Source organism: Prionailurus viverrinus, chromosome D3 (genome assembly GCF_022837055.1).
Source record: "Prionailurus viverrinus isolate Anna chromosome D3, UM_Priviv_1.0, whole genome shotgun sequence".
NCBI lineage: Eukaryota > Metazoa > Chordata > Mammalia > Carnivora > Felidae > Prionailurus > Prionailurus viverrinus.
This window is the reverse complement of record NC_062572.1, coordinates 92,994,158-93,017,439: the sequence shown is the minus strand read 5'-3', so window position 1 is coordinate 93,017,439 and position 23,282 is coordinate 92,994,158. Positions and strand designations below refer to the sequence as shown.

At 55.7% G+C, this 23,282-nt stretch overlaps 1 protein-coding gene across 5 annotated transcripts in view; it reads left to right on the top strand.

The window, feature by feature from the left end:
- The window catches only part of ZNF516 (zinc finger protein 516), a 129,367-nt gene that overhangs the window by 103,153 nt on the left and 2,932 nt on the right, over positions 1 to 23,282 (top strand). For 3 of the 5 annotated variants that reach the window (XM_047827994.1, XM_047827995.1, XM_047827993.1), the window contains exon 3: positions 872 to 2,332. In XM_047827994.1, coding sequence (XP_047683950.1) covers positions 872 to 2,332 — 1,461 coding nt within the window. Of the gene's footprint in view, positions 1 to 871; positions 2,333 to 9,371; positions 9,477 to 10,313; positions 10,382 to 18,422; positions 22,136 to 23,282 lie in introns of those variants that run through there. The other 2 variants (XM_047827997.1, XM_047827996.1) reach the window with 2 other exon arrangements.

Genomic DNA, 23,282 nt, shown 5'->3' with positions numbered 1-23,282 from the left:
GAGCCCAGCTCCCAGCTGGTGGTGATTCCCAGTGCAGCCTGGCCGGGGACGAGGCAGGCCTGCCGGTGACAGGGCGTCCACGCACACCCCTCTTGTCTCTCTTGCGGGAGCATGGCAGGTGGGAACTCTAGCTGCAGAGCTCGGGGTCCCCGTCCCGGGTGCCCTCCTTCTCTTGGTCACCCGTCCTGGGAAAGGCAGGGACGGGTAGCTTCACTTACCCCCCCTTCTCGTGCCTCTGAAGGGAAGCTTCTGGTGTCAAGGTTGTGGACTTGAACATTGGACCTTGTGAGAGAGAGTCATAGGGACCCTTTCTGGATCAGTCTGAAGTCAGCCCGTAGCGTAGACATTTCTGAGGCAGCCACGGGATCCCGTGGGCAAAGTGAGCGGTGTCCCGGCCCAGCCTCTGTGTTGACCGCAGGCTGCAGATCAGTCTGTCCGGGTCTTTTTGCCTAAGCCCACAGGATCCCTAAACGTGCCTTCAGTTTGTTCTCTGACAGTCATGGGAAGCCTTGTGCTGTTAGTGAGTGGTTATTTCTTGCTTTTTGATGTAACTGGTTGTCCTCTGTTAACTAGTAACTGTGTAGTTACAGCTACCTAGACTTTATTTCTGCTTACAGTCTATTGAGTGATGTAATCAGTTGAAAAAAGAAACCCCACCCCACACACTGTCCTTTGGCCCTTATATTTGGTCCACTCTTGATGGCGCTGTGGGGTGGAGGGCACAGCCAGGCTCCAGAATCACGCAGTCTTGCTGAGGACCAGCGCACCCGGTGCGCGAGGGCCACGGGGCCTTTGAGCGTGCTGCTCTGGGTGTTCTCGTTCTGTTCTGATGAGAGATGGTAACTTCACGTTTTACATTTTGGTCCTCCAGGGGGAAAGCCTCACCGCTGCTGCTTTTCCGAAGAGGTAGCTTCGACTGTGCTCTCCAACGGAGACCGGACTCACACACCTGGAAGTAAGGCATCAGAGACACATAGCGGTGAGCCCGGAGCGGGGAGCGCAGCTTCTGCGTCCGCACTTGGAAACAGGAGCAGAGACGCCTGCAAGAGAGCAGAGCAGCCGAGGTTTTCTGTGGACTTAAAGATGCCCGCGTTTCACCCAAAGCGGGAGGTCCCCACCCCCAGGGACACTGCAGACTTCCCTTCGCTTTCGGACCAGACTTTTCCAGAAGGAGATCCGCAGCTCTCGTCCGAGAGCCCGGCTCACCACCCGAAAGACAAGCTGTCTGACTTGCACACTAAGGAACACGCTGGGGGCGGACGGAGGGGGCCGGCCGCAGACCTGACCCCGCTGGACCTCAGTGACAGGTCGACCCGGGATGACCCCGGCCGTAAGGAGCTGGCCTCCTCCCTGCAGGCCGCGCTGGCCGTCCACCCGTGCCCTTACTGCAGCCACAAGACATACTACCCCGAGGTCCTGTGGATGCACAAACGTATCTGGCACAAGGTCAGCTGCAGCTCCGTGACCCCCCAGTGGATTCCTCCCAACGGTTACAAGAGCATCAGGAACAACTTGGTTTTCCTTGCCCGGAGCGGACGCACGGGGCCCCCGCCTGCGCTCGGGGGCAAAGAGTGCCAGCCCCTGCCCATCGCTCGGTTCACGCGCACTCAGGTACCGGGAGGGGCGCCGGGGCCCAGAGGCGGTTCCTCGCCCCTGGGCGTGACCACGAAAGCCGCTCACCTGCCTAAGAGCAAGGACGGCCACTCCGGGGGCCCCTGTGCGCTTTGGGTGGCCGGCCCCGAAGGGCACCGACAGGCCAGGCCTGGCCACCACGGCCCCGAGCAGCACGGCGCCCCCACGCAGCTGCCCCTGCCCAAGCCCAGGCAGGAGGCCGGCCCCCGGCCGGGGCCCGCGGCGGGCGGCGGTGGCTTCAGCCGAAGCGCCACCCCGACGCCCTCAGTCATCGCCCGGGCAGGCGCCCAGCCCCCCACCGGCAGCAGGCCGGGGGACAAGTGCGGCATCCCCCCCGCGGGGGCCGGCCTCGGTCCCCCAAATAAGCACAGTGCCCCGGACCCCCCGAAAGCCAAATTCGGCCCTCAGCCTCAGGGCCAGCTGCACGTGAAAGGCGACGGGACCCCCGCTCTACCTCCCCGCGAGCCCCCCTCCAAGGCGGGCCAGGAGCTGCGGCCGCCGGCCAGCTGTGGAGCGGGCCCCGGGGGGACCGCGGCCTCGCCGGGCCAGCCCCCGCTGCACACCAGCAAGCAGGAGCCCGCGTCCGACGGCCACGAGAAGCGCCTGGACATCCTCAATATCTTTAAGACGTACATTCCAAAGGACTTTGCTTCCCTCTACCAGAGCTGGGGTGCCAACGGCCCTGCACTAGAGCACAGAGGTAAGACGCGCGGGCCCCTTCCCAACCCCCCGTGTGAGCATTGTCACCAGGTCCTGGGCCGGCCTCTGGAGGAGCCTCCCCTTAGGAGGTGGGGACACCACCTGCCCGGCTGTGATCGCAGAACAGAGAGGGCGGGGCACGTGTGTGCTTCACTCCCGCCCCCCGCCCCCCCCCCCCCCCCCAGCCCTGCCCGCTAGGGTGCACGTGCCTGGTGCTGTGGGCATTATTTACCTACCGCCCCCTTCAGGGCTTCCCTCCTGGTGACGTAAGTTGGAAATGCTGAAGTTGGACAGGGGCGGGCAGCCTTGATGCCCCTCACGCCCTTTGTCTTTTCATTTTATTTTTATTTTTTAAGGAAGCCCTGTGCCCAGCATGAGGCTTGAACTCACGCCCCCCCGAGATCAAGAGTCACACGCTCTACTGACTGAGCCTGCCAGGCACCCCTTCCTTTGTCACTTCAAACAAAAAATCAGTAGCTGTTCGTTGTCCCTTTTCTTTCAAAAGATAAGATTGTTCATTTAAAGTGACTAGTTAAAAAAAAATTTTTTTTAACGCTTATTATTGAGAGACAGAGAGAGACAGGGCACAAGCAAGAGAGGGCCAGAGAGGGGGAGACACAGAATCTGAGGCAGGCTCCAGGCTCTGAGCTGTCAGCACAGAGCCCGACGTGGGGCTCGAACTCACAAGCCGCGAGATCTTGATCTGAGCCGACGTCAGACGTTTAACCAACTAAGCCACCCAGGCGCCCGTGAAAGTGACTATTTTAAGTTTTATTTCTGTACGTAATTAAAAAATACATATCAGTTCACTGGCATTAGTGAGCAAAGCCCTGCAGAGTATGAAGGTACCGTGTTACGTTTGGGGGACGGGCTTGTGCTGAGATTCCAGAAGAGACAAGCCTTCAGTGGCCGTCTTCCTTTCCTGCCAGCGTCTGGGTACCGACACCTCCTCGTAAGGGTAATCAGGAACAACTGCCGAACACACGGGTAGGATGCCCTCGTTCCTGATCGTGAACTGCAGGTAGCTGTCACTTAACACTGGGGAATCTGAGTACTTGCTTTCAAGCACCCGTAGCTGGGCTTTCAGAGAGCCGTGCAGAGCTCTGTCGGTCCGTTCATTGCCCGTCTTTGAATTGCGCATCGTGCACCTGTAACTAAAGTAGGCCAGCGTCAGAAAAGACCTTTTAGATCTGGCCCCTCAAATCCCAGAAGCTGGAAGCACTTATGGGGGGGGCGTGGTTCAGGTTTCGTGGCAGCTGGGTCAACAGTGATGCCCCCCAGGTCTGCTGTGTGACATGTCTGTGTGGTCGTGGGTGCCTGGCCGGCAAATGTGGGTCTCTCCCCAAGTTCCTGGTTTTCCCTGGGACTTGGGAGCCCGTCCAGATGCGCAGGCACCCTGGGGCCATCTTGGAATGACGGACCGTGCCTTCGGCTCAGGAGGAAAACTAACGTGTTCCACGGCTCACTGATGTGGCCGGTGGAGTCCGTGGTGGAGGCTGACGTCTGTTTCTGCGTGCTCAGAGCCAGTGCTTCTGGTGAGCTTCCTAGAGTGAAGCTAGCGGCCTGGGTGCCCAGAGATCGTTGAGACAGACACACTGCGTGCCCAGGCGCTTACAGGGCCCGGTGAGCACCCTGTGTCTGTGCACGATTCTCCCCCCTGCAGGCACAGGTGCTCTGAGCTCAGGGCGTAGCTGAGCACTTGCCCGCTGGTACAGGCGGTAGAACAGAAGGCAGATACTGTGTGGCTTAGCGTTTAATTTTTGTGTAATGTTTATTTTTGAGAGAGAGAGAGAGAGAGAGAGAGAGAGCGCGAGCGCCAGTGAGTGGGGGAGGGGCAGAGAGAGAGGGAGACACAGAATCCGAAGCAGGCTCCGGGCTCCGAGCTCTCAGCACAGAGCCCGACGTGGGGCCCGAGCCCACGAACGGTGAGATCATGACCTGAGCCGAAGTCGGACGCTTAACCGACTGAGCCATCCAGGTGCCCCTTAAAACTTTTAAAATAAATGGTTTTAAGGTTTTGGGGGCAGAGAGAGAGAGAGAGAGAGAGAGGGAGAGAGAGAGAGAGAGAGAGAGAGAGAGAGAGAGAATCCCAAACAGGCTCCACACTGGAGCCTGACGTCGGGCTTGATCTCACGATCCCAGGATCATGACTTGAGTCTAAATTAAGAGTCGGACGCTCAACTGAACCACCCGGATACCCTCAAATATTTATCTTTTAAATACGAAAAATGCTAAGTTGTCCATAAACCACATGCCTTACTGGATTCCTTGCTCTTGGCAGTGTGTGTCCTGAGACGTAGTCAGGTGTCAGTCAGCAGCTTTCGGGGGTTTAAGTTGACCCCGATTTGGGTTTCCTAAGGGGAGTGTTTTAAACTAGCTGTAGTTCCTCGGGAAGTTCTTAGAACCATGGATTCCCAGGTTAGGGAAGTACTGAGATCGGTTCGTCTGGGTCCCTTGACTGGTGTCTGTGTGGTGGCCTCACACTTTGACAGGATGCCCAGGGTGGGGGCCCATGCTCCCCTGCATGGCCCTGCCCTCTGGGACCACCCCCTTGGGCTCCTCCCCTGCAAGGCCGTGCCCTCTGGGACCCCCCGCCCCCTCGGGCTCCTCCCCTGCATGGCCCTGCCCTCTGGGACCCCCCGCCCCCTCGGGCTCCTCCCCTGCATGGCCCTGCCCTCTGGGACCACCCCCTTGGGCTCCTCCCCTGCAAGGCCCTGCCCTCTGGGACCCCCCACCCTCTCGGGCTCCTCCCCTGCATGGCCCTGCCCTCTGGGACCCCTGCCCCCTCGGGCTCCTCCCCTGCATGGCCCTGCCCTCTGGGACCCCCGCCCCCTCGGGCTCCTCCCCTGCATGGCCCTGCCCTCTGGGACCCCCCGCCCCCTCGGGCTCCTCCCCTGCATGGCCCTGCCCTCTGGGACCCCTGCCCCCTCGGGCTCCTCCCCTGCATGGCCCTGCCCTCTGGGACCCCCGCCCCCTCAGGCTCCTCCCCTGCATGGCCCTGCCCTCTGGGAATCCCAACCCCCTCGGGCTCCTCCCCTGCAAGGCCCTGCCCTCTGGGACCACCCCCTCTTGGGCTCCTCCCCTGCAAGGCCCTGCCCTCTGGGACCCACTCCCCCACCCAGGGTTCCTCCCCTGCAAGGCCCTGCCCTCTGGGACCCCCGCCCCCACCCCAGGCTCCTCCCCTGCACGGCCCTGTCCGCTGGGTGCCCTCTCGGGCTCCTGTCACAACTGCAGGGCCAGCCCGAGCTCTCCCGCAGGAAGGCCTGTTGAATCTTCCACGCGCCTCTCTGGGCCTGCTCCGCGCCCTTCCCGGGACCCCTTCCTTGGCGGCCCCTCCGGCGCCCTCGCCGGCTCCTTTCCCTTCCTTGAGTGTTCACGTATGGCTCTCGGAGTGACGCAGCGGAAGGAGGTCAGCAGGCCCGGCGCGGTCCGACGGCGAACAGAGTATTGGTGTTTCCTGTTAGGGAGGCTGTACTCCTGCGGCGGCGGCCCAGGGAGGAGCGCCGCGCCCCCAGATTACGTTCCTGACGCGTGGCCGAAGGTGCCAGTGACGAAAGCTTCGGGTGTCTGTCCTGCAGCCGTCGCTGGACACTCGTTCCTCTCGTGGGCTGTCCGGTCGGGTTTTGCGTCACGAGTCTAGGATCTTTGATCATCTTTGTGCAGAACGGCCTCTCCGGCTTGTCTTACCCTCCGAGTCTGTCTGCACGTTTTGGGTGGCATTTTGTGGTCTGATGCCTCTGCCGCGCACCTTCCGCACTCGGGCCCTCGGTGAACGTACCGCCGGGCACCACCTGCGGTGGTGATGCAGCAGGTCTCCCGAAGGAAGAGCGACCCATCTGTGTCGGCCTGCAACGTTTGTGGCCGCCAGTGGGACGCGGGTTTTTCAGCGCTTGTGATCTGTGCACACAGAAAACGCTGCTGTCAGGAGATGCCCCTAAGGCCTCTTCTCGGAAGTTAGGGAAGAGGATCCTCAGAGACCTTTCCCCTCTGTGCGTTTTGACGGAATGGTGTGTGTGTGTGTGTGTGTGTGTGTGTGTGTGTGTGTGTGTGGAAATGAACAGTCCGGAGGCCCCGCCAGGAGAGGAAGGATGTCATGTGACGATAGTCATTGTCACTTCCCGGAGGGACTCACGCTAGCCCTTCAGGTGGGAAACACGCTGCGTGTTCCGGAATCGTTCCACAGCGTGGCCGTGGGGGCTGGACGCCTCTGTCCATGTCGTAGGAGTGCTTTTGATGGCGGAGTAGGAATAAAATAATAAATTGCCTGTGTTTTCACACTTCGTGGCCAGTCTGTATTATCTGATAATACAGATTTTGGAAAAAAACACGAAGACAAGAGAAAGATTATTCTAGGTAGAAAAGTATGGAGGTTGAGTCGGGTCTCTCTTATTGGGGCTTAAAACCATCACATACACCAAGGACACGCAGACGTGGTGACGGAAGTCTTGTGCTTCCTGTGTTTGACTCTTGGTAGAGTCTCTAGAATCTTTCCCGTCTCCTTTCCTCCTTACAGGTGGGCGGGTATGCTGGGGTCTCTGGAGCAGAGTCTGCGCAGGCCTCCAGAAGGTTCCTCTCTCCCTTTGGCTCGGGTCTACTGTCTCACACACTGTCAGTTTCTAGGTCAGACTGTCAGTGTCAGGTCTCTTTGCTCACCCGGTAGTCTTTAATTCCAAGGAAGTTTATAACCTTTGGATCAGCTCAGAATTTTGGAGTAGCTTGGGCATTATTATTGACCATAAAGGGAACGGGTCTCTTCCTAAAAAGTAAAAAGAAAACGATGTGGCCAAACGCACGGGAGAACAGCGTGTGTGCGTCCGTGAGTGCGTGTGCGTACTTAATTCAAGGAAATCAGGTCGGCTGAACACAAGTGCTGTGTGGTTTTTTTTTTCCTGCTACTTTAGATAGGAAATCGGCAGCTAAAAGATTTACCTCCAAGAAGGTACTGTGATGACTTAGTGCTTGAAGACGCAGGTGCCGTGTCCATCGTTATCATTCGCTATCCTGTGTGGGCATCGTTAGAATCGCCTCGAACTTGCCGTCCCGTTACACATGGGAGACTCCACACGACCAAAGTGATTGTCAGAGAAGGTTCTCGCGGGGCTCGACTGGGTGGTCAAGAAGGAGAAGGAGTGGGTGACAGAATTGCTTTAGACGTTGAGTTTTTTCTGGGCCAAACTCAGAGGCAGGAAAGCGGTTCTAACAAGGCATGTGTAGTTGGCCGTTGGCAGAAGTCGATGGTGGGGATGCTTCCACGCTGGCTGTGTGTGTTCTCAGAACTGCGTGTGTGGGGCGTCTGTCCTGCTCTTGGGTCCAGGACGTGCACAGCCATCAGGGACGGCGTCTGGGGACACACGGTGGCAGTAAGGCGACGGCCAGCACCCGAGGTCACTCTGGCTGTGCTGTGCTTCCCACGTTGACAGCGGCTGGGGCGTCCTGTCGGCCTCGGTCAGTGCTCTTTCCTTGGTGACCGTGGGATGGATGTGGGCCAGAATGTGTCATCTTATTGTTGCGTTCCTGAATGAGGAAGTGGGGAATTGAGAACTCTGCGGGCAAGTTCTTAAATTGCTCGAAGACCCGTGTTGATGTCTTGCCGAGTGAGAGCTGTGACTTGATGTGCCTGCCAGCGCGTGCCTGTCTCTGACGATCATCCCCTCGCACGCCATCCGCGGCATCGAAGTGATCGTGCGTCCTGTTGCTCTGTTGAGGCACTCTGAATTCGGGCAGCAGCGAGAGTTTGCTTTCAGCTAATTTGATTGAGACCATCTGTCATCCTTTTCACTTGGCTTTTGCGCTCACATATCAGACTTCAGGTCCGGAAACGCCCGGCTGCGTGGGCGTCCTTTGACATCATGTGCTGCTCCAGGAGGGACTTTCTCATTGCTGTTTCTGTTTTCTGTGTTGCCGCCGGGTTGAGCCCCGTGAGGAGAGTCGGGGAGAACCGGGGAGAGTAGGGGAGAGCCAGGGAGAATAGGGGAGAGTAGGGGAGAGTCAGGGAGAACGGGGGAGAGTAGGGGAGAACTGGGGAGAGTTGGGGAGAACCAAGGAGAGTAGGGGAGAACTGGGGAGAGTAGGGGAGAGTTGGGGAGAACCGGGGAGAGTAGGGGAGAGTCGGGGAGAACTGGGGAGAGTCGGGGAGAACTGGGGAGAGTAGGGGAGAACCGGGGAGAGTAAGGGAGAACCGGGGAGAGTAGGGGAGAGTCAGGGAGAATAGGGGAGAACCAGGTAGAGTTGGGGAGAACTGGGGAGAGTCGGGGAGAACCGGGGAGAGTAGGAGAGAACCGGGGAGAGTCGGGGAGAACCGGGGAGAGTTGGGGAGAACCAGGGGAGAGTAAGGGAGAACCGGGGAGAGTAGGGGAGAGTCAGGGAGAATAGGGGAGAACCGGGTAGAGTTGGGGAGAACCGGGGAGAGTCAGGGAGAACCGGGGAGAGTAGGAGAGAACCGGGGAGAGTCGGGGAGAACCAGGGAGAGTCGGGGAGAACCTGAGAAGGTCCTTGGGAGCCACTTCCCCTATGTGAGCTCTTAGCCTTTCTTCGGAGGGACGTCCCATGGCAGGAAAGGCGCAGACAAGTGAGGGTCGTCTGCACCCCGTTTCCCACGGAAGGGAATGTGGGGCTGGGGCCGTAAGTCCTGAGATTCCCAGGTGTCCCGTCTGTCTCAGCCCTGGAGGGCGTGTGTGGGCACAGGTGAGGGGCCGGTGGGCCGTGTCAGTGGCGCAGCAGGGATAGGCGGCCAGGCCTGTGGCCTCCCTGTCCCCGAGGCGCCAACCCCACCAGCCTGCCCAGGCTGCCGAGCGGCCGTGGATGGCGGGAGGGCATCTGGTTGCTTGGAGGCCCCGCTGGGGAGCAGGTGTCTGGGGCCGTGACTCTCGCTTCCTGCCGGTCCCGCGTGTGGCCGGCTGGTGGCAGAGCCTGGGGGATGGTGGTGGTCGTCAGCCGGGCCTGTGGCGCCCCCTGTCACACAGTCAGACCAATGATGCTTTCCTCTCGCCCCTGCCCTGCCACCGCCCCACCCAACACCACCCACGGCCACCGCCGCCCAGGGACGCTCCGGACGCAGGCCCGCCAGGGAGACTTCGCGTGCGCGGGGCGTGAGATGCGCTTCCAGCAGCCCGGTCACCTCAGGGCCCCCACGCGGACCCACACGGGTACCCCGCCTGCCACCGGGCCTGGGCCGCCCATGGACCCCAGGGAGGCGCTGGGGAGCCGAGCCGCCTCGACCGTGGCCGCAGACACTGACATGAGAGGCGAGAGGTGACGCCTGGTCCCGTTGGTCATGCGCCAGACTCTGCCGTCGGGCGCCCGGGGCGGTGCCCCCTTGGCATCCGAGTGTCTCATCGGAGACAAGCCTGTTTGCAGGTGTCCTGTTTCCATTAGAGAGCAGGGTCCTCGGAAACAAACATGCTAATGAATTCTGCCGCCACCAGCACACGATGTCATGGTGCCCCTGTCAGCGTGCCACACGGCTGGGAGTTTGTCCTCCCCGGTGCTGACCGGCCGCCGTGGTGGGGACCCAGGGCCCCTCCCCTGGTCAGCGGTGTGTGGCCCTGGGACCGTGTGTCCCCAGCTCGCCTGAGACCGCGTGTGCCCGGAGCAGTGTGTGGGGACACCGCCCGGCACAGGGGGGGTGGGGTCTTTATCAGAAGTGTGAAGGACGCATGCACCAGCCATTGTGATGCCGGGTGACAGAGGCCAAATGGTGAGTGATGCGGGGGAGGGTCCGTTTGCACAGACCCTGGGAATTAGTCCTGGCAGTGGTGGCTTCCTTCGCCAGCGAGGTCGGGATTGCAGAGGGCAGCGGCCCCGGCAGCACTAGCCCGGTCTCTTCGAGTGAGTGTTGACGGAAAATTGGTGTTTTCCGGCCACAGGCGAGGCGCTCCTGTCTCTCGTTGAAAGCGCTTTATCATAACGGCCTCGTTGAACGCGGCGTCACGAAGAAGCGGGCACACGCCTGCGCTAACGCCCCCTTGTCCCTTGTCCCACAGCGGTGTTTGCGCCTAACGGCCCCCGAAGTGCTGAAGCCCACGCCCCCTCTGCAGACGCCCCCAAACAAGTAGGTCTTCCGATTAACTGGATGTCGGGCTTCGCTGCGGTGCTGGGAAGAGGCGTGCTGGGTGCTCCTCGCCAGGGCATCCGGCGCTTTCTTACGTCAAGTGTAAATAACGTTGCGTTGCTTTGATTCAGAGCACAGCCCTTCCGGGACAGTCTGTGGGCGACTGACAGACGCTGACGGTCGTCGTGGCCGTGAATTATGTGGACACAGCAGGTCCGTGGCTCCTCTTGGTCTTGTTGGGGGTGAGGGAACTGGGGGAGACAGGTGGCGACTGGGCACATGAGAAACACATGCTTTTCTCCCCAGATGTGTTTGCATAAATTTGTTGGAGGACACATTTTGCCCTGTCCTTTTTCCACAGCAGTACTTTTATACTCTCCATGAGCAGTGCTCTGCTGGGGGTGGTGCTCCTCGGCCGCGTCCTCTCCCTGAGGCGGTGCTCCTTCGGATCCCCCGTGAGCGGTGCTCTGCTGGGGGTGGTGCTCCTCGGCCGCGTCCTCTCCCTGAGGCGGTGCTCCTTCGGATCGTCCATGACTAGTGCTCTGCTGGGGGTGGTGCTCCTCAGCCACGTCCTCTCCCTGAGGCGGTGCTCCTTCGGATCCCCCGTGAGCGGTGCTCTGCTGGGGGTGGTGCTCCTCGGCCGCGTCCTCTCCCTGAGGCGGTGCTCCTTCGGATCGCCCATGAGCGGTGCTCTGTTGGGGGTGGTGCTCCTCAGCCACGTCCTCTCCCTGAGGCGGTGCTCCTTCGGATCCCCCGTGAGCAGTGCTCTGCTGGGAGTGGTGCTCCTCGGCCGCGTCCTCTCCCTGAGGCGGTGCTCCTTCGGATCGCCCATGAGCGGTGCTCTGCTGGGGGTGGTGCTCCTCAGCCGCGTCCTCTCCCTGGTGCGGTGCTCCTTCGGATCCCCCGTGAGCGGTGCTCTGCTGGGGGTGGTGCTCCTTGGCTGTGCCCTCTCCCTGGTGCGGTGCTCCTTCGGATCCCCCGTGAGCGGTGCTCTGCTGGGGGTGGTGCTCCTCGGCTGTGCCCTCTCCCTGGTGCGGTGCTCCTTCGGATCGCCCATGAGCGGTGCTCTGCTGGGGGTGGTGCTCCTCAGCCGCGTCCTCTCCCTGGTGCGGTGCTCCTTCGGATCCCCCGTGAGCGGTGCTCTGCTGGGGGTGGTGCTCCTCGGCTGTGCCCTCTCCCTGGTGCGGTGCTCCTTCGGATCCCCCGTGAGCGGTGCTCTGCTGGGGGTGGTGCTCCTCGGCTGCGTCCTCTCCCTGAGGCGGTGCTCTGCTGGGGGTGGTGCTCCTCAGCTGAGTCCTTCCCTGATGCGGTGTTCCTTCGGATCCCCCGTGAGCAGTGCTCTGCTGGGGGTGATGCTCCTCAGCTCCGTCCTCTCCCTGGTGCGGTGCTCCTTCGGATCCCCCGTGAGTGGTGCTCTGCTGGGAGACACCATGGGCTGTCTTAGAAGGTCCCACGTCCTCACACCCTCCCCGTGGATGATTTGCGACCAGAGCAGGCGTCCACACCCTGTCGGGGATGGATCAAGCTCGTGGCTCCGGTCCCGTCTGCGGGACGTATGGCTGTTGAGATCGGTCATGGGGACTGAGGTGCCAAGGGCATCTCAAGAGCCTTTCTGGTCTGTTTCTCTGGAGGGGAAGGTTAGCAACGGAACAGCTTTACAGGGTCGCTGCTATAAGGACAGAGCTGACCTTAGAATGGACGCTACCTCATCAGAGGTTTGTTTTTGTGTTTTCTGGCAATTTGAGAATTCCTAGCTGTTGCTCGGAGCCTTTTCTTGATGTCTTTGACAAAATGCCTTGTCACGTGTTACAGGTTTTTAGTAAGCGATCTCTGTCTCGATAAAACCTACAGTTCTAGCATGTACGGAACTTATGTCATGATGCTCTGACAGTTTATGAACTAGGTAACATCTCTCTGAATCCGGAATTAAAAGGTGTCCATACACATGTGACCTCAGTCTGAATTAGGTAGCACTCTCCGTTTTAACAAATAAACCTCGTTGTGACAAGAGCCACCGCGATGTGTTTGTGGGATGAATAACAACAAAGTCGCACCATAAGTGGAGAACTACATATCGAGATTGCACCTGGAGTCAGTCCAAAGTGTTCCTGTGCACATAGGTGACCCGTTAAATCTGCCGAAGACGCGGCTTTTTGACGAGAGCGGCTGGCAAGGGGTGGGAAGCGCCAGGCAGGCGTATGCATAGCTCAGCGAGATTCTTCAGGAATGAATACACATGAGTTTGTTTGCTGCGTGTCGATTCTACTCAAGCCCCTTAAAAATGCTCCTGTCACGGGGAGAAACAGATCAACAAAGCAAATCCCTAAGACTGTACTTGAAGTTACTTCCACACCACTTGGAGCTGCGCTGAGAACTCCTCGCAATTGTTCCTTCCTCACCCTCGATTGTGAGCGGGAAAAGATTTATTTCTGTTCTTTCTTTGTCTCCATAAACTCAGGTTCTGCCGTCTTACGCTTATCACTAACCGACCTGTTGACTTCGGGTCCACGGAGGTGCAGGGTGAGCAAGGCCCCCGGTGGGTCAGCCGTCCTTCCCTCCGGCCTGGGGACGGCGCCCGCCCAGGCCGGTGACGCTGACGCCACAGCGATCTGCCTCTCCCTCTGTGGCAGCTGGTTTGCGGCCATGGCCCCTGCTCGTCGGTTTTGTCCTCTGTTAGATTTAAAGGAGCTTTGGTTGACTAATCACTGAATGTTCTGGCTCTCTAAGGAAACTCCACTTCCTTAGCAAACTTTGGAGTTTAAGAATTCCCAAGGAGACGCGTCTGCCAAGATAGTTGAAAACCACGTCGGTCCCAGAGGTTTAAGCCTTCGTATTTTTCTTATCCTGTCGCTTCCGTACTTTAAAAAAAAACCACAATTGCCGCGCCAGACTTAGGGTGTGCTACAGGTCCTGAGGCTGTCTGCAACGGGAGTCCTTCAACGTCCCCAGTTGTGTTCTTTTTCACGTTGGGCGTGCTAACGTGAACTGATATATGAGTCCCGTTCTTCTCCTGGACACTTCAGAAACTGTGGATTATGGGTTTTGTTTTTGTTGGTTTGCGTTTTTAAATCCCGCACTGTCCTGTGTTCCTGCAGGAGTTCTATGATGGGACACAGTTAATGGACTTTTATAGATGCTCATCATGGATGCGAGTTCTGTTTTCAAACAGCCATTTACTCTTGGTTGACCGTGTTTCCTGAGCACCTGCCACGTGCCAGGCTCTGTGACACAGAGACGACCCGAATGCTGCGCAGACAAGGTGCTCCTCTGTTTCTTAAGGTGCAGGTGGTGGTTTAGACAAGAAAGCAAGGCAAGGGGGCCAGTCGGTGGGGGTCCTGGAACCCAGACTGGGGCATCTGGAAGGCCGTGCAGGGGCAGGGGCTGCCCGCAGGAGCCCCCCGGAGGGTCAGGAGCATGTTCCGTGAGAGGGGCCTGGGAAGTCCAGCAGGAATGGAAGACGGAGGGCGTCCTCTGGGCCCTGGGGAGCCCCGAGCGAAGATGGCATTGTCGGTGCCGTGTCTTGTGTCGCGACCTTCTGGACAGGCAGCTGAGCACCGCTGTGGGGGTGCAGGGGCTGATCGGTGAGAGACACGGGGCCCTGAGGTCGGGTGCGGCTGGGAGAGAACAGAAGGGTGTTCTCGGGCACCGTGGTGGGACGTGCGCAAAGGGAAGGGACCCAGGCGACCCTGGTTTTGGCCGCAGCCACTGGCTCTCAGGAGCAGGCCTGCCCGAGCCTGCAGCTTGGCAGTGAGAAGCCCGACGCACCTGGTTCCAGGTCACGTCTGAGCCAAGGTTGGGGTGCCTCCTGGGGCTCCCGCCAGGGATGTCCAGCAGGAGAGCCGAGTATGTGGGTCTGACTGGGGAGGAGGAGATGTGTCTTTAACAGCTTCCAGCATGGACGTTCGGCGCCGATCAGCCAACTCACTTTTGGGGAACTAGACGCCGTAGACGGTGGAGATACCGGGTTACGGAGAGTGGGTCTCTCCGCCTGACTCCACGCAGGTCCCGGTAAGGTCAGGACAGCAGCACGTACTGTGCTTGGGTGGGAGTGACCACGCCGGGGTAGAGAGTCACTTGTTACTGTCTGTTACTCCAGAAACGACCCCGTCCCAGGTGACCGGAGGAGCCTCGGGGACGGGTGGGTGTGCGCTGCTCACACGCGTGGACCTGGGGGATGCGCGCATTCACGCCCGTCGCCGATGAGCCTGCTCGCAGACCGTGCGAGGGAACCAACCTCGATGGCCGTTTTCTTCCCTTGGTGTCTCCCAGCTCTGTCGGAACCTTGGAAGGGCTCGAGTTCCGTCTCGTTTGGTTTCGCAGACTGGTCGTTCCTTAGACAGAGGGTGTGTCGTTTGAGAAAAGCCTTTGCCACGCAGACGTAGGGGCCTGGTTTGCGGCTCTGGGCTGGGAGGACCTCGCTTTCCATCTGCCACCATACGCCGGCCGCCCTTGCTTTGCCTGCTAACGTCTGGGTTTTCTGTGTTAGGAGATTGTGACAAGTCCTAGCGTACCGTGCATCCGAGTGAACCGCTTAACAGGCAAGAGGTCCATATGCCAAAATGGGTCTGGTGCAGTTAGGTCAGAGCGAACAGAGACTCTAGGGGGAAGGGAAATCGTTTGCTTTTGCTGTGCGTTTGACAGCAGTCTGTTTCCCGCACGCACGCTGGTTAACGGGCCTTCCTTGCTCCCGTAGGCCAAGTGGCAAGGATTCCCGGATCCTTAGAGGCTAAAGATGTGGATTGAACGGAAGAGTTTCCAGGAGGAAGCTCGTGGTCGCGGGATCTGTTCTGCAGGATCTTCCTTTGGCATCTGCTGTAGCAGGAGCCTGGGTTCTGGAGGTGCAGGGATCTTCATGACCGGAACATGGCCGTGGCGGTGGGGTAGTTCTCCCCCTCCCTCAGGAATAAAGGCCCCCGTGTCCCTTCTGGTTGTCATGTGATTTAAACTGCAGGCATCAGGGAGCTAGTATTCCAAGCAGAATTGTACACGAGAGGAGAGCTGCGTGCCTATCGTCACCTTCAGGATGCTTTGTCAGAGCTTTCCGTGACTCAGTAAATGTTTAATTTCTAGTAATCACCGATATTCATCAGTAGGAAGAGCATGCTTTGAAAATAATAGGCTGAAATATGGGTATCGTTGTCCCATGGATGGTAGGGGGACAAAAAAAAAAGAACCTAGGAGGCTTTTTGTGTGTGTTGGGAAGAAACTTTTTTTCCGTTATGTTGTTACACATCAGAAATGAAAATAATATTTAGAACCAAGAAAAATTAACCCTCTCTCCCTGCACTCACCTGGCTTTTGGATTTAAAGGACCAGACTGACTTTTGCTGAAATACGAAATCTGGTGTTTCAGTTTGTTTAGGTTTCTTGCCAGAGTTTAAAGACTATGATTAATAGTTTATTTCTTATTATTCTAAATGTTATTTTAAAATAGTTAAGCTGGAGAAATAATTCCATTAATCAAAATACCAGGAAATGAGAAAATAAATGGCAACCTAATTTATCTCAGTTTTGGCCACGGGTGTTACGACGCAGACGATGGAGAAATCACGTCGCGGGTGTGTTTGAGTCCGTGTAGAATCTCTTGTCGTCCGACTTCGAGATTCTCAGCACCACGGATCGAATTTCAGAATTCAGCGCATCTGGCTAAGCGAGTTTGTTATTCACAACACCCAAGCAGACATCTTAAAACACGTTACCCATTTTTCTGTAAGTGGAGCCTACTGTGAAAAGTTGTGACTATAGTGAGTGATTCGTCTAAAATTACGCGCCGTAGCGTGAGCTCCTGCCTGCGGGGGTTCGTTGGGTGGAGGTCCTGGTCAGTGAGGTGCTGTGTGTGATGTTGTCATGCATTGGGCGCTATACCGCGTGTCTGATGCAAGTCTTGTCCCCATCTGTCTGAAGGGTGAGAGATTCATGTGTGTGGGGGGTTGGGGACAGGCTTTTTTTGTGTTTATGCCATTAACCCCCACACACGAGGGCATGTGCGTTCCCTTAGCTTATAAAGACAAAAGGGAAAACCGTATGGCTTATCAAGTTCCAGAAGTCAGTCTCCACCCCTAGAACATCAAAATGCCCTAGACAAGGATACTTCAGCGTTCCTGAAAAGCCCACAATTTACACGGTAGCCAAAAAAAAAAAAAAAAAAAAAGCGCCAAATTTTCTATAAACCTGCTTCTCCTTTTCTGAGTACTCTGTCTTGTAGGAGGGAGAAAGCAACCTGTGTGTGCTCGAAAAATACTGTGTGTGCGCTGAATTTAAGTGTTTCTGGGACTCCTTGCTTCTGTAGCTACGTTTCCCCTTAGCCCGATTTCTCGGATGAATTTCATTCATTTCCTAAAAAGCCTGAAGGACAGCTGTATGACATAGTAAAATGTTAGTCCCAAAGAATCAACAAGTAAAAATGACTCCCTAAAAAAATGAGTTGCTATTGGAACATACCCCTTCAATTACAAAGCAAAAATAGGCATCTGTGTGTCTAGATTTATGGACTAAATTTCACAACCTAGTTATTAGGGTTATCCAGATTTTGCAGTCTTTTTAAAACACACATTTTTAAAACTTTCTGAGCTCTGGAATTGAAACCTTCAGCCCTTGATGAGTAGGGAGGCCCATCTTCCTGCTAACTCTCTAGTGGTATTTTGTATCTGCCCAGGGCAAGTGTGTGTTTTCTGGCCCCAAGGAGAAGTCCAGGTGGCCCCTTGGGGGTGTGGCCTCTGTTGTGTGTACAAGGTCCAGATGGTTTGGAATCGCCAGCAAGTTTGTTTGCTACATACAGTTACTCCGTAGAGACTTCCAAGGCCACCCCCCTAATGGCTAACAACCGCTCCGGTTTTGCTCTGGGCAAACCCAAAGGCCGTTTTCCTTCCTTGAATGTATCTAGAATCAGTTCTGAAAGAACCCTGTTGATGACTCTATCCGCGGGGTGATATCGCTGGGCAAAAATGTGAAACCTCTTTCTCAGTTTACTGCAGGAAATTCATCTACTGGAGGGAGTTCAGTTACCGTTTCCTGCATTTCAGATCAGCTTCTGTCCGCACCCCTGTGCCCGCCCCAACCGCCCACCCCCCGTTTTCGTGGCGTATCTTTCTGACGGCCTTCAGACTCGGCTGGAAGATGTCACGAAATGTAGGGCTGGTTTTAAATGGGAGTTTTCTGCCGCTATTCGCGGAAGAGAAGCACTTAATTTGCGGTGTCCGCCAGCCCCTCCCCGCCAACTTGTTTCCAGGGCTCCTGTAGGCGTCGCTGGAAACCGGTTAGAATCTCGGTCCAGTTGGTGTGTGCATGTTAATTTCCAGCGGCAGGTTTCACTTCAGCACGACTTTAGCCGAAGGTTAATGCAGTTAAGTAAGATTAATCTTACTGTTGTTTTTGTCCTCAGATCCCAAACGCCATTGTTCAAATAGCGACGCCTCGCGTGTCATTTGAGAGCCTTCTCTAAAAGCTACGGGCCCACATTCACTCCCATTTTTAGCCTGCAGTTCACTTGACTTGAGAATGCCCCTTCTGTTTTTCCAACGGGGTAATTATTTATGGATTTCGGTTCTGACAGACCTACGTGAGAGCTGTGCTGTTCTCTTTGTGTTTGTGTGGCCCGATTCAGCCTCGTTGTGGAACTGTCATTCCCCCGCTCCGTACTGCGAAATTCTGCTTTTTTTGGAACCCTCGCCCAATTCCATCTGGCCACCTTGAACCTTTCCTTCAGAGCTGGTTCAGACGCTGTTATTGGCCTTCCTTACATGCGGAACAGAGAAGCCTAATGATCCTCTCTGAGCCGCTGGAAACGATGGTCCAAAGCGGCCTCTGCAGGCGGGAGGGCACAGTTAGAAACAGATCCCGCTGGAGTAAAGTGAGTTACCGCGGACGTCGGGGGTGGGGGGGGGTCGTCGGGGGGGGGTCTCCGGCGGCCGGACGGCGGCGTTGCCGCCTGCAGGTCATCGTTTGCGTTCTTGGGTGTTGGTGAGAAAATTAACCGGAAGAGTGCACTTGGACCCCAAGAGGCAGAAATGAGCTTTTCTGTTGTCTGCTTTTTCTCCTCCAGGGGAGAGACCGTTCTAACCCAGATACCGTCCAGACAGTGCCTCTCGGAAAGGGAACCTAAGGACGCGTTTCCAGTGGACCCCGGTGCCCCGTGACCGCCGTGAGCAGTCCCCTGGTGGATGACCGACAGTGACCCCGACCGCCCCGCCGAGGACAGCCACCGGACTCCCGACGGGATGCCGCACAGCCCGCAGCGGCCGCGCGGCCCTGGAGGCCGACGGGAGGCGCCTGTCCTTGAGCGACCTTGAAGGATAAACGAGGACGGGCCTCCCTGCAGTGACGCGTGCCTGCTATCCGCGCACACGTGTGCTGTCCGCCCCAGGCCCGTATTTTCCTAGACCAGACGGTGGTGGCGGCGGGCACGCTGGGGCACGGGCGTCCGCGTCGGAGACACTGGAGGGGGACTCGTGTGCGCGTGGCAGAGACCGAAGAGGCCGAGCGCCGCGTCCAGGCGGCCAGTGCTCGCGCGGGGGTGGGGGGACTGGTGGGGGACGCGCGGACGCGCGGTGGCGCCGCAGCCCGGCCTTGTCGCGGCGGGTGTTTAAAGCAGTCCGCGGAGGACAGGAAGGAGGGGGCGCCGGGCGCCGGGGACGGCGGGGCCCGTGACGAGGGCCTGACTGTCCGGTGGCCTTGGGGGGCCCGTGCGCGTTACCCCGTTGGCTCTTTCCGTCCCTCCCATCCCTTGTGCTCGGCCAGCCCGCGGAGGAAACACATCTGTGGGAGGACGTACGTTCTGCTTCGGCAAAGAGCTAGTTAAACACTAAGAAAAGCAGGCTTCTTTGTTTATTCTCAGGACCTTTTTGTAACAGGGCTACACTCTGTAAACTGCTCACGAAGGAACTGCCTGTCTTCACGAATTCTCCAGCCACTGAACCCCCCCCCCTCCCCCCAGTCTACACCCGTTTTAGTGATGGCAGGAGAATCCCTGAGCAGCTTTGGGGGCCCTGGTGCTCTGGAACCTTCTTTTCCCCCTCCCTCCCCTTCCCGTCTGTCCCCACACCAGCCCAGCAAGTCGGTGTCTTTTCTTCTTGGGCCCGGGGCCCTCCTCAGGATGAGTTCCTTCATTCCCAGAACGTGGAGGTCCCCAGGCCCGTGGGTGGGGGCGGCTTTATATACCTCTTCCTCTGTCCCGCAAATGCAAGTTTTTGTGGTGGGGGTTAAGGCCCGTAACAAAGGATCTTAAACCGTGCAGTGTATGCAGTTAAAATTGTATTCCACAGATATAAATATTTTCTTTTCCTGTTACCGTGACACTGTGTGTGATGGTAATATTTCTGAGAGTTTCAGATTTTTGCACATATGATTTTATGCATTATCAAAAGTTACTGCTGCCTTGAATGAAAATGTTCTGTGAAATTTTTTGCAAAAGCTTTACTAGGTTTTTTTTAATTGTGAAATTTTGTAAAGGCAGGAAATGGATTAAAAACAAGCATGCTAAATATATTTTTCAAAAAAGCAATAATTTTACATGTACAGAAATTATCCTAACCTTTAATACTGGTGAGAGCGACAGTTTACTTAATACAGTAATGGATTCGTGCAGTTTTTTGTAGGAAACGGGCTTCTGATACAAAGATTTGTTGAAACGCGTGCGCACGCACATACACAAACCCTGACGTGTGGTTTTCCTGTTCTGATGATTTGTTGAATTATTATTATATTATTATTATTGTTGATGTTGTTATTAGTTAATGTTTGGTTCTGGATTCTACTTGTTACTGAGTTTAAATTACTTGACGGTTCAGGTTACCTTGTGACACTTGCAGATCGTGGAACGTAACTGGCTAGCTCACATACACACGTGTGTGCACACACACGCGTGTATACATGTGTATGTGTATACAGGTGCACGTGTGTGTGTGTGTGTGTGTGTGTGTGTGTGTGTATGTAACTTTCTTACTTATTTTTTCCCGATGATTCTTGCACCAGAATGATCCGTTGTGTTGGTGTAATTGGGATGTCCATGCAGATACCGTTACGCGGCTGGAATAGACCGTTCCGTAAAGTCGTTTTGAGCAAAGTTGCAGCGACACATTCCTCTGTTCACCTTGGAAGGCAAAATGCCTTTTTGTTGACTTATGTTTGATCACTTTGATAGCCTGGGTCCCCAAAGCGATCAATTCTGCATTTCGTTTTCTTGGCTGAACGTGAGCAGTGACGGTTCAGGAACGCACAGGGGCTAGTGACTCAGTCCTGTCTGTCTCTCTGTGTCCTAGTTATTAAAAGCAACTCTGTTCCCAGAGTGACACGGGAGGAAGTGTCGTGTCCGTTCTTACTGTCCCAGAAGCGGCACGCCGGGGCCCAGCTGGCATTCGGAGCTGGAGGGACCCTCCCGGGAGCCGGCTTCCCGGGGGCGCCCGGTGGAGAGAGGGGCGCGTGCCTGGGGCCCCGTGGAAGAGCGCGCAGCCAAGTCAGCTGACGGAACTGTGCGCTGCGTGGAGTGCAGACGTAGGTTTCACGTGACTACACAGACGTCTAGGACCCTCCGAGGAAGCCGCCCTCCAAGGCAGGCGCACCGTTCTCGGGCCTGACTGTGGTTTCTTTCTTCCACTGGTCATCAGTATTGTGTTGGTTTGTTGATGCGTTTAGGTCAGTTTGGCCATAGTATTTAATATGATTTGTGTTTTCTTATTTATTTAGCCAATATGTTTTGATTCGCTGTTTTTCGAATGATGGTTTCCGCCTGGTCTCTCCTGTAGGTCACCTTCTGACTGTTACAGACTTGTACTACCTCTACCGATCTGCTGTTTCCTTGTTTCTCAACAGGAGTTTTACAGTGTTGGCGTCTGATGTAACTTAGACAATAAAGGGTTTGGTTGTCTACACTGCAGCTTCTCGGTGTATCTCCCCGGCCCCGCCTGCGCTCTCGCTGCTCCCGGCGCGGCTCTGTCCGTCTGGCTCTCCTCCTCGCCCTCTCCTGCTCCCCGCTCACGTCTCTTACCCGTTGTTGAACTCAAATAACCCATAGATAATAATGAGCTTGTAGGAATCTTTCAGGTTATTCACTCGTATTCCTTAATTTGAAGAATGAACATGTAAATTCTCTGAAAAGTCGGCGGGCAAGCCTCTTCTCCGGAAGACGGTCCCCTCTCGTGCCATTTCCCTGCCCGGTTTCCGAAGGTCTCTTGGCATCTCAGACGGATACGTTGCACCTTGGTCTAAACACAGTACAAATGTTCAAGGCAAGTGGATTTTGCCTTTTCACTTTGGAAGAGTATTAAGTGCTTTGAGAGGTCCCTCCGATATTGACTCATTTAGTTTTTAAACCAAGAAAGACACTGGTTTCCTGCAAAGAAGGTACTCTAGGAAGTCACTCTGGCTGATAATTAAACGTGGCCGCTGGGTCAGGTCAAGCGATGTCAATTTTGACCAGTGTGTCAAGAGCCATCTTCAGACTTGGCCACTCTGTCACGGGTTATGTAACGTTCTAGAAACATCTGTGTAAGGGGGCACACACACACACACACACACACACACACACACACACACACACAGATATAGTGACTTAGCACTCGGTTAGGATGGCTGTAGTGTGGAATGCGGAAGTAACAGGTGTCTCTCTGGTGTTTCCCAGGGAGCTGGCTCAGGGAACTGTTTGTTCTTCCCACTGAGAGAGAGAGAGAGAGAGAGAGAGAGAGAGAGAGAAAGAGGGAGTAGCTCACAGGGTAAATATTGCACTTTCTGTGGAAAGTGACAGCGCTTGTCCATCGGTGCCCGAGGATACTACACCCCCTGGGTTCTCATGGCCACGTTCTCCTCACCAGTAATCCTGCTTCAACGCAAAACAAGCCATCGCCCGCCAAGCCCTGAGAGGCTTCCGTAACGTACAGAGAGGAGGGACTGTATTTGCCTAACTTTTCCTTCCCACTTTGCAGACGAAGGAGCGTATGCTGTTTTACTGCTTTTAACTTTGGTGAGTTCTAATTGCAGAACGTTTTGTTCACTGAGAAAAAAAAAATCACAGGCCAGGACGTGGAGAGGTGGTTTAAGTGCCCTCCAGAGCCCCCCGTGGGCCTGCGTGACGGGACTGAGGGAGGCTGTTCATTCTTCATCAACTTTGCTAATTATGCTTTGAGGCAGTAAAATGCAAAAGACCATAGAATTTGTATTTCTTTTTTTAAATACAATTTATAACATTATATTTTGTACTCTTTATATTAGAATTTGTAACTAGATTGATGTATTTAACTCTATTTCTGAAATAATTCAATGTTTCAGTTATGTGATAAAAATATTTAGATAAAACATATTCATTCTATTGGAATTTGAAATCAATAAAAAGATCTTGGAGTTCTTGAGAGATTTGTAAGACCTTTTTCCCATATTTCAGGAGGTGGCTTAAATCCTTTGACTGTCTTGATCTGTGGTTTTCTATTTTTTTGGAAGAACACACACCAAAGCGTTAGTGCTCTTTATTTCTATAAGCAGGGGAGTTTTAGCACGATTCACAAGATAATTCATCTAAAAATGTGTCAAGACGGCCAGAGTATTTTTTTTTTTTAATCTTTTGTAGGCTGTAGGACATACACACTGCTTGTTTGTTTTTGAAGGAGACGATGCATTTCTCCTTTCTCCCCTGGCTCACCTCTTCTTTCCCGCACCAAATACACTCACCACGCCTGGTCGTAGAGCCGCGCAGGGCAGGACGTCCAGGATGTTCACATAAGGAACCCCTGAGTCTGATGAGATCGTTGTATCCAGAACTTGGGGCTTCAGAGGCACCAACAACTTTAAAAAGATAAAATGTTTGCTTTAAAGGTAGAAGGTATAGCTGTGTGTCAACTCGCGGAAAAGGGAAGGGGCGTGGTGGGAAGACGGAGAGCCGGACGGTGCGCGAGCCCCAGGCCTGCACCTGCGTCTG